This window comes from Morchella importuna, assembly GCF_003444635.1.
Source record: "Morchella importuna strain M04M26 chromosome Unknown Morimp01GS027, whole genome shotgun sequence".
Classification (NCBI taxonomy): Eukaryota; Fungi; Ascomycota; class Pezizomycetes; order Pezizales; family Morchellaceae; genus Morchella; species Morchella importuna.
In genome coordinates this window covers 235782-248684 of record NW_025763424.1, presented here as the reverse complement: position 1 = coordinate 248684, position 12903 = coordinate 235782, and the positions used below count along the sequence as shown (strand labels likewise).

At 45.5% G+C, this 12903-nt stretch overlaps 3 protein-coding genes across 3 annotated transcripts; 2 read left to right on the top strand and 1 right to left on the bottom strand.

Moving 5' to 3' along the window:
• Positions 1 to 705: 705 nt before the first annotated feature.
• LAJ45_07989 (uncharacterized protein) lies at positions 706 to 1180 on the top strand (the record flags this gene model as incomplete). The annotated part of the gene is made up of 2 exons (XM_046117543.1): positions 706 to 1025; positions 1090 to 1180. 2 exons carry the CDS (start codon positions 706 to 708, stop codon positions 1178 to 1180), a joined length of 411 nt encoding a protein of 136 aa, XP_045969192.1.
• A 1844-nt stretch (positions 1181 to 3024) lies between these two features.
• Positions 3025 to 5561, bottom strand: LAJ45_07988 (uncharacterized protein; the record flags this gene model as incomplete). Its single annotated transcript, XM_046117542.1, has 5 exons — positions 3025 to 3368; positions 3429 to 3663; positions 3716 to 4216; positions 4275 to 5098; positions 5165 to 5561. The coding sequence occupies 5 exons, from the start codon at positions 5559 to 5561 to the stop codon at positions 3025 to 3027; spliced, it is 2301 nt and encodes a 766-aa protein (XP_045969191.1).
• Positions 5562 to 8321: 2760 nt separating this feature from the next.
• On the top strand, positions 8322 to 10534 carry LAJ45_07987 (uncharacterized protein; the record flags this gene model as incomplete). Its single annotated transcript, XM_046117541.1, has 4 exons — positions 8322 to 8699; positions 8752 to 9561; positions 9804 to 10066; positions 10318 to 10534. 4 exons carry the CDS (start codon positions 8322 to 8324, stop codon positions 10532 to 10534), a joined length of 1668 nt encoding a protein of 555 aa, XP_045969190.1.
• Positions 10535 to 12903: the final 2369 nt, after the last annotated feature.

Below are 12903 nucleotides of genomic sequence, written 5' to 3'. Positions count from 1 at the left end.
GAGATAAAGTCGTTGCGACTCTTCCGTATCAGGAAGAATAGGTTCGCTGGACACAGAAAAAAATCCGGCAAGTACAATGTCTATCTTCTAGCGCGATACTGATATGTGACTTTCCCCTAAAAAATCTAATAACTGCGTCATGATTTATCACTCTACGTACGTACGTGGTTGGTGCTCGTAATTAATCCTTACAATCAATCAACAGGTGATCACTGATTTAGGGCTGCAGATTTCACACTATATTGATGAGAAGACCTGCCTATCTGAACGGTTTGAATAGATTTATGTCCATTTCTCTGTCCGATGAGATGCGCTCACAAAGCACGCATCTTTGAGAACAAGTTTATTAGTTGAGCAATGAAATGCGCAGCCTAGCGTTCTACTCAAAAATTTGTTACTATCGAATGATGGTTGGTAGGCTAATGATGACAGTTGCTGCGCTAGCATTCACATATTAAGCACTTATTCGATGATCTAACTATTTCCTCACAAACGACAAACTGTTTGGGTCAATATGCAATTATTCAATCATCGTCAGCCATCAATCGTGCTGATCTGACCTGCAGCATCGCACTGCATAAATACCACATGCCACCCGCCTATACCCTCCAACCAGAAACTCCATCCAGAAAATCAACAACGATCTTCCCTACAAAAAAGCAAAATACTCAAAACACGTTCTATTTTCATACCACACCTCCAAAAATGCACTCTATCTTCCTTTTCTCCACTCTTATCCTATCAGCCTTCACCGGCATTCCTGCTCTCCCAACCCCCACCCCCACCCCTCAAGAAGTTGGAGCTTCGATTATCCCCGAGTTCGAGTTCCCTGAGTTTCCCGAGCTCGGACACTCCGAGTTCCCAGAAATCCCTATCGCCCCTCAATGCATGCGTATGGGGCAGACGTTCCAGGACTGTCTCAACGGCCCGGGTGCCCAAGCGATTCAGAACGATGTAGAAATTGCTTATGCCGTCAAGGACTGCCTCTGTGGGTCCAGGTGGTTCTCGGTTGAGATTGTGACTGAGTAAGTTTCTCTTGCACATCATGTAGGCTTATGTAATTGATGGCTGACGATTATCGACGGGTAGGTGCATGGAGGATGAGACTGCCTGGAGCGATATATGTGGTGACGAACTACAGGATCAGGAGGTTGGGCTGGGACTTTCGGTTTCTGCTTAGAGCGCCTCATTTTTTTTTTTTCCTTTTTATTTTTCCTTTGGAGTTTGTTTATTTGCACATGATGATGCAAAGGTTTATTTTTGGGCGAGTCTTTTTTTCCGTGCATATATGGGGGTTGGTTAATTACGTAGATATGCGCAGTACATACATACATGTAGTTACATAGGCACTGCTGTTTACAAATCTACTAGTTTCGACCCTACTGATATATGTCAATTCAGTAACGAGAATTTTAGTTGTATTTTCACAAATCCAGTATAGCGTGCGCAGTAACCATTTCCAAGTAAACAAGCACCAATTTAGCCGTTCCACACACATCATCAATAATGTTGCTTGCACGATCATTGACCAGACGAGTGCTCTAAAGTAGAAAGTGCGATTATACGAGATCATATTTAATCACTCGCCTCTTCTACTCCACCCTCAACTACCGTATACCGCCGAAACCGTAAGTACCGCCTACTAAACACACATCGAACATCACCGACGCCACATCCCGAGATCAGCACCATACAGGTCCTTAATGCCGACTCCATTCGCGATTACATACCACTGTACTGGGTCATCCTGGACACGCCACTACAATTCCTCAAATAATTTGCAATATGGAGTTATTCTTGGTCCTTCAGTATATTTATTTCTTCGGCGGAAAAAAAAAAAAAAGAGTTCCTTCCCCAATCGCTCGATCGCGAGCACCCCCCCGGACCCCTTCCCATAATCACAATTGCACAAAAAAAACACGAGCAGATTCACAAAGGGAAAAAAAATAACCATACATTGTACAAAAAGATAGATAATGAGTGTGAGTGATATATGTAGCTAAGTAGATTCAAACAAGACAAGACCCCACCTAAGAAATTAAGACCCACCCTAACAAACCCAGACCGAGAGAGAGAGAGAAAATGAGATAGGAAAGGAATAGGAAAAAAAAAAAGCGTGGAGGGGGTATCACTGATTTTTTGGTTAACTGTCTATCTCTGTCTCTGTTTGAGTGTATAGTTGTATTTTAGGGGGAGGTAGATGAATGGGATGGTAATGGGCTAACAAGCATGGGTATATATAATGTGAGAAGTGTACTGGACACAGAGGATCGAGGGAGCCATGATAGAAGCGAAGATGCTAATGTGTGTGAAAAGATGGTACAACCAGAGCAGCATGGTAGTTGAAGAGATGGGTGCGCAGAAAAGAAGTAAAAAAATAAAGGAAGCGCAAAAAATAAGGTATGTATAAAAGAGTAGCCCTCCTCTTCATGAAACCATGCGCCCCGCACCATACCTTGCCATCACACACGTATGATGCACCAAACCCCTCGGACAAAAAAAAAATCCCCAAATTTCCAATCCATCCCTCGCTCCTTAACGAAATGCCCGCCCCACCCCACCCCGCCACCTAAACCCACCCAGGGTAATAAGAGTTAACAGACAGTAGTTGTAGAGGCAAATAAAGTAACAAAGAAAAACCCCGTATGGAAAAGACATAAGGAAAAATAAAGAAAAAGACTGACAAAAGAAATCGCGGTCAAAAAAATAAAATAAAAACCACCCCAGTTTGGCCTGCACATAAGCTACAATAACTGAAGAAATTCACCCCCAACACTGTCTATAATAAGACGTTCTAGGGTTTCCCGAAGTGATATGCAAATGTCCCGTTTTCCCGGTGGCTTTCACATACATCAAAATAGGTAAATCAAAATACAGAAAATACACAAGAAAAGAAGAAAACACCCCTGAATTTGGCACAAGAAGGAAAAAAACAAATATTATAACCAAACCATCATTCTATTACACACGCGGTTCGGAAAAACATAAAGTCCGCAAAGCGCCACTGCATACACAGAGAGACTCTTAATGACGATCATAACCCGCACCACTTTGCCAGTTCGTGCCATTCGAGCCTTGTCTGGTTAACGGTTGGTTCTGGAAATCAAATCCTCCTTGTGACCTAGTAGAGGCTGCTGGTGATCTGCTGCCATCACGACTTGGTGACCTAGGAGTACCCGTTGTGGTCAATAACGGGAGCTGATTTGGTTGAGACATTTGGTTGTTGTTGTACATATTATTCCTTTGGGGGTCGTTTGAAGTCGTGGGGAAAAGGGGAACGGCGGGGCTCACAGGTGATCGTGGGGCATCCCGATGGCTGGCTGTCATGGATCCGGCTGTTGATGGGGGTAAGGGAATACCGCTGGCATCTAAAGCTTTGGAACTATATGAGTCGGTATCCTCCTCGAGGTCGCGCTTCCTATACCCGCCTTTGCTGTCACCACGCGCAGTAGCACCCAATGCATCCAACTCTGTTGAGAGCATCATTTGTGAATTGGACTTGATGAATGATGTTCGGTCATCACGCATGGGCTGGTAGCGGACATCGGGGTTTTTCGAAATAAGCGCATAGATGGAAGAAATGAGGACGAGAATAAGCAAGACGAGGGCAAAAGCAGCGTTGAGGATAAAAAAGATGACACCCATGGCACCGATAACAATTCCCTAAACAATTATTAGCTCGGGTGCCTAAACGGGAGATAACGGTGGTACTAACAGGTCCCTTAAAAACGTTTGTGAAGACTAGAAGGAAGATGACGTTAATGAAGTTTATAACGCAAATAGCAATGTTGAAGATGTTGGTCCTCTTGTCCATGAATGGCCTCATAAAGGCGACAAGGATCAAGTATCCAATTTCAATAAGAACCAACGCAACTGCCTGGACAGTTCCGTTTCCTTGACCAAATGCAATAAACATGGCCTTCATCAACGTATACAACAGAACCGGCACAACAAAGTAGTAGGCGGTAGCACGGAACTGAACATAGAGGAAACCCCATCTGTTTAGTGAAGCTGGGTCAGAATAAAGAATATAGGCCGGGTTCTTGTGTAATGAGACAGAGCGTTGAGCAATGCGAATGACCTTGAACGAAGCCCAAGCGAGAATTGCGGTCATCGAGAAAAAGAAGAAAACAGCAAGAGTGATGGCACCGCCTGAATCCTTCTCGGTCAGCTCCCAAAGGCAGAGAATTGCCATCTGAGGGTATCCAATAAGAACCTATTTAGATTTCATGTTAGATGAATTCATGGTCAAGGATCCTGATTCCAAGACATACCAATCGGTACATAATTCCTTTCAAAACTGTAAGCCATCCGTTTCTGAAATCCAAGAATTTGGTTCCCTTAATCCACTTCATCTTTGCAGCACCTTCGCATGCCCCCTTAAAGGCAACAACACCAAGCGCAACCAGAACCAAAAACGCAACGAAGAATGCCAACCCAGTCATGAAAAAGTTTGTTGCTTCGATACCTGCTTTGAAGGCGACTCTGTGAATTCCAGACACCTTGATGGTCTCAGTAGAGTCGTTAATTCCGTTGTCATTGTTTGATCTGGGTACAAGGTCGCGCGATTCTAGTTTGGCATATGTCTGAAATCCATACATGGCTGCTCGGCCAACATTGTTCTCAACAGTATCTAAAGAACGCTTCGCAACCTGAACGGAGACCTCAGAGAGGGCACCGAAAAGATTTGAAGGAGTTCCTCCAGTGGCCTGGATATACCAATGGAAAATGTCTTGCATGAATGAAACCTTGATTATACCCATGCTCCAGTCGAAGTTCTGAGTCCAGGCAGCAACAATTGGTGGGAGTGGAACGGCGGTCATTCCGACCATTGCTTGAGCTTGAAAGTATCCAAAAAGAGACAAGGCGTTAGCAGCAACGTGGGCAGCGGTGTTTGAGTGGCCAAGTCCGGATGTAACGGCAGAGGCAATAAGACCCATTCCAGCGATGATAGCTGTGGCCCAACCTACACCATGAGTATCTACAGTCTTTCCGTTACTGAGAGGTGCTTCGACACAGGCAATCATCTCGTTTGTGTCCGTCCTGTTGACCATAATCTTTGCCTTTCCATCAATATCAGGAACCTGGTAAGCGATACCTAGACAAACAAATGTCAGCAATTTCCCCGCGAAGTAAACAAATACAAAAAAATAGAAAAGGGTACCTGGAATCTGGTTCGCAACAGCAGCTTCAATGGTCGTGTGAGATTCAAGATTGATTAAACCCTGTGTCATGGGACACATTCCTGAAAACCCTTCCCCCATTGTGCACGGGTCCATTTCCCTTGACAAGGCCGTATACCCATACGCAATAACCAACAAAGTAGCTGTAACGTTTCCATTAATAGAAGATACACCGTTGATATTGATGTTGAGAATGTAGTCGTCTGGAGAGAAGGTGACATTGAATAAAGACGCCGAAAACTTGGAGTTTTCCATACAGGGGTTCAAAGACGTTGACTGAATGAGCCTTTTAGCAGCGACATTTTCAGTACCGAAAGCAGCAAGAGCGAGCAGTATTGAAGGCACGATGCCTGTTCTGGGTAACGAGCGACTCATCATGATGGGCGTTGCAACGAGTGTGTTTGGTACTGAAGTTGATGCTGGAGGGGGGAAGTCCCCTTAGGTGCCTGGCAAGGGTGATACTCTTATTGAAGACAGTTTGGCGTGATTATAATAGTTGCTGAGTCGTGATACGGGGGGGACGTCACTGTAGTTCAGGGTGGGCTATGGAAGGGAAATCAAAAGCTGTGCTAACGGGAGGGAGGGGAGCTAAGCGTTGTGTTCCTGTAAACGAGTGGTTGCAAACAAAGAAATGCTGCAGTAGGTGATGTTTAGTTGGAACCGGTGAGCTGCGAAGCGAAAGCGGCGAAGTGGATAAAATCAAAAAGCGACCGTGGGGGAAGAAGGATGGTTGTCAATAATCGTGACGGAGGCTTCTTCTCACTTCACTTCAAAAGGGGAGTCAAAAAACTAATGAATGAAAAGAAAAGAATGAAAAGAAGAAAAGCGAACGAGCAGCCGAGAAAGCAAGCTGTCTCGAGGCTGGCTGTCTGTATATTAATCTGACTGGTCGATTGATGTTTGGGGGGGTCTGGACAGACAGCCAAATTAGAATTGGTTGGAGAAAAAAGAGAGGGGGGGGAAAGAGGTGGAGGGGTTTGTAAAAGTTGGGGAGCAGGTCAGGTACTCTATGAGTAGCAAAACGCAGGTAGACCAGACAGGTGAATGATGGTGGGAAACCTCACGAGTAAAACGGAAAGGGGGACAGCCGTGATGGGTTGGATGGACCCCCCAGGAAAGGAACGCACCCCGAACCAGAGCGTCGTCGCAAGCAAGTATGTGAGCCAAGCCCAAAATGTGCAACGGGCGGCAAGGAGTTGTGGGTTGTGCACTGCCTCTCACTGTGATGGGTGATACCCAAATTAGGCGGAATGATTGGGACCCGCGACAAATGCTTCCTACTAAACAGATTCGACGGGGATCTGATGGTACGCCCGGGCCTGATACAAGAGCGCGAATCTGTTACAGAGTGACAAATGCGGTCTAAAGTATGGAGAAGTTAGATTTAAAACGAGGTGAGAAACCGTCTTGAAGATCCAAATGTGAGAATAGTACTAGTATTAGCACTCGTTGTCGCAACAATGCGCAATGAGATCGATAAACTTTGGGAGAACGAATACTCGGGGGCGACGGATGCGAGAGACCTTATGAAAGCGAATTAGAGGAGTGATACTTCTTGCGCACAAGCAAGATGACCACGGAGATCTTCACGACGTCAGGTCGCTGAAGTACTTCCTTGGATTTTTTCCCGCTACAGTTCCAAGGAGCATAACATAAGAGAACACCAGCGACAAGACGCTTTTTTTCTTTACATACTCCAGAAAACAGCTGTTTCTCTACGGTACCGTAGTTCCCCCTCTCTCATCGTGCTTTCTCCTCACACGCCTAGCGCCTTTCATCTGCTTTAACGTTGGGCGCACCGTTATTTAGAGTAATCACCCGGGTATACAGGCGCCCATTGGCTGCAGCCGTTGCTATTAACCACCACTTGCCCAAAACGATAAACACCTCAGGTGGTGAATGATGGCTCTGCTATATTGAGCATTTTTCCTATTTAAGAGTATTTGGGTGTGCTCTCTGCACCAGGCGTGTGTACCTGACAAAGGTTCTAATCTCGATCGGTTTCAGACCCTGAACAGAACTGCTCAGTCAGCTGAAGGGTTAGGGTTGTTCCTGGTTTCATTCAAGGCACGAAACACTTAGTTCTTGAAGTTCCTGGAGTTATTTTCACGATATTCACAGATGAACTCTTACGAGAAGGAGAAGAACAAAGGAAGGAAGTAAATTACGAAGGATTGCAAGTGTTTAGCCAGCATCTGGAGACGAGGGCACTTTATTTTTGCGCAGGGGAAACAGATCCTGGTGACTTCCTTCCAAATCCGTTCACCTCGGGAAGGAATGAAGACTCCTCGTATTTGTTCAACTTATTAAGGTTTACTTTTGCCCCTCATGTATGGGTACAAAGGTAAGATAAAAAATACTTTATAATCAGTATTGTAGATATCTACTCTGAAGTACATGTAGGCAATACTTCGTGCCACTGGCTGAATTGTGCGCAAGACCTCACTTATCATCTCATACCCTTTAAGATTGGATCATTTGACAAGTGATCCTCCTTTCTCTGACCTCGCGGATCCAGTGATTTGTTCTGGAATCAGCAGAGAAATAACCAGCACCGCTTACAGCTCCATCTGGCTAACTGCTTTGATCTCAGTATGACCTCAGCCTTTCGTGCTTTTGTCTCAAAAACATGAATGTGGTTGGGTGCTATGACGATGGTGGGTGATACCTCTAGGCGACTACAATCGTACTCCACAGGCTACTTTCACGTATTTGCCCCCCGTAGGAAAGCAGGATGAGTTCCAGGGTTGAAAAGTACCTACTTCTCAACCAAGAAAACCAGAAGAGAAAAAAGAAAAATGCATCCTACTAAAATAAAGACGACCACGACGCATCAGACGCACCTGATGCATCATGCAAGATGGGGAACACTGGAAGGGAGGGGAGACAGCTTCTCCCCCAGACTCCAACCGATGTTCCCGAATCCCGAGATAAAAATGGACCCTGCAGGCGCGCCCAGAGCTTTTCCTCGCTCCCACGGCCCACCTAAGCGGGTAGGGTTAGGGCTTGCGGCAAATTTAGCGAGCCAAGACTCGCGAGAAGAAACCACACGAAAACTTTTTTCTTGTCAGATGGAAGTGCAACACCAGATAAATATCACAACTTTTCCCCTCATCATCACCCCTCTTCTCTCATCTCATGGATAATCAGGAACGATCAACCAAGAAGAGGAAAGTAGCCGAAAGGGACTCCAAAAAGCCAGAAGCAACTACGATTGCTAAATCCCCCGTCGGGAAGAAGAAGAACACACTAAAAAAGACTGCGAACGGACCAAAATCACCAAAAGCCAAGTCGGAAAAGTCTGAAAGGACTGACAAACCATTGGTCGAAACCGAAAAGCAAGACGATGTACAAGAAGTTGCCATTGCTGTCAGCGATGTAACTTTATCAACCCCAAAGGTCTTCTCAGATCTGAACCTCACACCCGAAATCCAGAAGTCAATCTCTGCTATTGGATATGCAGAATTGAAGGGAATCCAATCGAGCGCAATTCCTGCTCTTCTCACTGGTAAAGATGTAAGTTCTCTTGCTCATTTTTAAAACATCAATTCTAATAACCCCATTATAGGTCGTAGTTACATCGGATGCTGGAAGTGGAAAATCTACCGCTGCCCTTATATCCTCCATCTCGCTCCTTCAATCGAAACGTTTCAGGCCTCGCAGTGGAACGGGCGTCATTATCTTGACCCCTACCCGCGAGGTAGCTCATCAATTTCTTGGGGTTGCAACTGAGCTCCTCGAGGATGCCCCCCAGAGCGCGGGCATTGTCACTGATCAAGCCAACTTCCGGGCAGAAGCCGAGAAATTGACGAGGGGTATTAATTTGCTTATTGCTACCCCCTCTCAGCTCTTGGAGCATTTGAAAAAGACGCTTGCCTTCAGCGTAAAGGGCCTGCATACTATCATACTCGATGATTGTGAGCGGTTAATGGACACCAAGACACAAGAGTCCGTTAAACAGATCCTCGAGCTTCTTCCCAAAAAGAAGCAGATCGTTCTCCTAACCAGCACTGAATCGAGCGTCGCTGAGGGTCTTCCTCTGAAAAAGCCGGTAACCGTACGAGTCGAGGGTACGACTTCCTCAGAAGTAGTTACTGATGCAAGTCGTGTTCAAGGCTATGTCATGGTACCGACTGACAAACGCTTCATACTACTCTTCTCCTTCGTGAAGAAATTCCAAAAGAAGAAGGTGATCGTTGTAACATCTTCAACCGCAGCTGCAAAGGCTTACGGTGATATCTTGAACGCTATGGACCTTCCTGTTTCCCAAATGCATGGGAAGCAAAATAGCAAGATCAATGCTTCAAATCTTGTCGAGTTCAATGAGGCAGAGCAAGGAACTTTGATTTGCACTGACGCAGTGTATCAAACTCTTGAGGTACGTAGGCACACAGCCCCAACTTTATTCCTTTTTTTTCCCTTTCCGTCACTTCCAATGAACAGTTGCTCTCCATCATGATGAGAATAAATTGGTCCGTGTTAATGAGGCGGATTAAGACCCCGCTAAATGAAAACAAAACCATACGAGCTTTGCTCTCTCTGATCCTTCCCTACCGTACCCCTCTTTATAACTTACCTTGAGCAACTTGGAAATGTATCTGACAATAGTCTACTGACTAGGCCCCCAAAGTCGATTGGATTGTCCAATATGACCCGCCAGAAAACCCAACCCGTTACATCTCCCGCATTGGTACAAGCACAGCCAAAAGCGTAATCTTCCTTCAGCCTACAGAGGCCGGTTTTATCGACTACCTGAAAGAGGCCGGGGTTACTCCTGAGGAGTTCGATTTCTCAAATAGACAACTCGCGGCTGTCCAGCTAAACCTACGGAAATTGGTCGCTAAGAACTATGCCATTCATTGCGAAGCAAAGGATGCTTTTAGGTTAGTACACAATGTTTTTCTTAACTACCATTTGACGCGGGTGAGAAGAGTGATTTTCATGATGAGAATAAATTGGTCCGTGTTAATGAGGCGGATTAAGACCCCGCTAAATGAAAACAAAACCATACGAGCTTTGCTCTATCTGATCCCTCACACTTCCACCCAATCATCCTTCCTATTCCCTATTAATCCCCAATATCAAAGTTTTATTTATGCAAATGACTAATCATATACCCCCCCCATCATTGCAGATCACACCTCAAAAACTACACATCCCATATCCTCCCCTCCGTCTTCTCCGTAAAAGCCCTCGACCTTGTCCAAGTCTCCAAAAGCTTCGGCTTTGATGTGCCGCCACGAGTCGAGGTCGGGGAGCCGGAGGCGAAGGAAGAAAAATGGAAAATGACGTATGGGCCGGCAACGTCGGGACTCCAAGGCGTCAAGAGAAGAAGAGGCATCACAGGTTAATATCCCATGGTGTGGTAGTAGTTATTCATGGCAGACATGTATGATTTGTATAATATCTTTTTGCTTGTTTGGTTTGGTTTTGGAGCGGAAAAAAGTTATTCTTTTACCCACTGATACTTTTCTTTTTCGCGTTTTGGGCACTACTCGTACCTACTACTGTTCCGTGATAGCCGTATTCGGCATCTAGCATGCGTAAGTAAGGCAGGTACAGTCCACCCTAGAGTAGACGGGCGAGACTCCTGGTCTGCCTGCCTAAAATTATTATTATTACTGAAGGAGATGGCTATATGTGCGTGCTCATATACAATCGAGGCTGTGCTCGTTCGCGTGGGCATCGGTATCGTTTTACATATATCTGGGACATGGTTCTCCTGAGAGAAAGCCAACCTTATTTTCCGGAACACTTTCCGAAACCTACAGGAACAGATTGGAAGATTTGAAGTGCAAGGATCTGATGCAACTAACTAATTGAGGACTGCTCTCGACAATATCACATTACCCGCGCGCCCACTGCACTCATATCCAGTTATCTGACTGATATCGAATCATATTTTGCCTTCTTCACTTCCATAACCACCACATAAAGTACCTATTGCCTTTGCAGGCCTCGAGACGCCAAAATACCCTACGATTACATTACAGAGTCGTTATTCGCAATTGAACCAGGAAACGTCATAGCTCAGTCATTGACTCTGGCCCCACCATACGTAACGCCAATATCGCTGTCTACGTCCACTTCCTTCAATTACTTGTTGATACGGACAGGGCGCTGGTAAAGTACAATTGGTGGTTATGCGGGGAGTATTGGCATTCCTAGCTAAGGGACTACTTGGCAATACAAAAGGGAGGGTGCTGTGCATATAGGAGGAGATACATATGATAAAGCCTGATCTCCCGCAGAGGCTTGGAATACATATGTGGTATCTGTGGGTTGAACGTCTGTACCTACTCTCCATGCAGGCAGGTGCTTTATAAGCCAAGAAGCAGATAGAGTGCAGTAGTTGTGCCCAAGAGGCTGGGTATAGTTCCGGCCTGAAAGTAGGCGTTTGACTGGCTGAATAAACGATGAAGCTAGCAGTGGTAGGTGATGAGTGATCAAGAGAAAAAGCCACCAAAATCTCCACAGATATCGGAAAATATCAAGACGGCAGGGGAGTATTGCCAACGCCTTCAAGGTCCAACAAAAAGCCCAAGATTGGTAGGATACACGTATGTAACGACGCACTTATCACTTGGCGGCCAAGTAAAAGCAGACCCCTCTTAAGCCCAACGGAATAATGCCAATTGTCGTGGCAAGATATTTTGTTTTGCCAAGTCCCAAACCGGACGAACCTGCCAAATATCTAATAGTTGACTGGTTCTATGAAATTGCGCATCATCTCCAAGACCGAAATCTGAGCGTTTGTAAGGCATCCCGAAGAGAAACAATCTGTGCAGAGTATGTATGCCTTGGGGTGCCCATACCCCCCCTCTCAGGATATCAACTAACCCTCTTGGGCAAATTCCATGCTGAGACTAGATTTTCTATTGTTCCTATCATTGACCGGTGCTAAGTTACTAGTGTATTCAATCATTTCCTTCGTATGCGAAATCTCGGCAGCAAGCTACTTCGCCTCGCCTAAGGGCGATATCCGTAATTCGTAATCTCTCTCCCCTATTGTCGATATAATTCCGGAGGGGTCTCCGCCTTATGTAATAACATTAAAATCCTCACAGACCTTGTATCATATCATACACTATCACTCGTCGTTATGTAAGCCGCCCGTGCTAATAATAAGGCCGCGACGTAAAACAAACCCATAAGGTGAAAAGAAAAAAACTTAAGATACAGGTATCATGTTTAAATAGGCCACTTATCGCGGATCCACATCCCTAGTTTGTTCGGGTGAAACACTTTGGGTGATGTTGATCGTCATCCTGCTAAACTGGGGCTAGCTGTCAATGGAAGCTTGGACGACGCGTCATCCCGAGTCCCGAGAACGAGAAGTAAGAAAAAATGTACGAAGACAACAAAACGACGAGGCTGCGCAATTGACACTGTTATACCGTAATCCAGTAGTCCCGTTTTCATTTGCTTGATCGTGGACGCTTGTAGCGGTTATTCTAATGAGAATTTCTACGCCAGCGCGTTTATTAGCAGGACCGATATTCGGGTTCCCCTGATTTACGGAGCTAGTTCCGGGAGCAGATCATCGATGATCACTCATATTCGTCCTGTAATGGTTGCGGTGGAAGCAGCCATCCCCTGTTTGTTGCATACAATTGATGTAGTAGTTGTAGATACCACAACCCCTTTGAGTGAGCTTCACGGCGGCTACCTAATTAGCCGTATGGTCTCTCGAGGACCCTCGACCGGAACAGATATATCA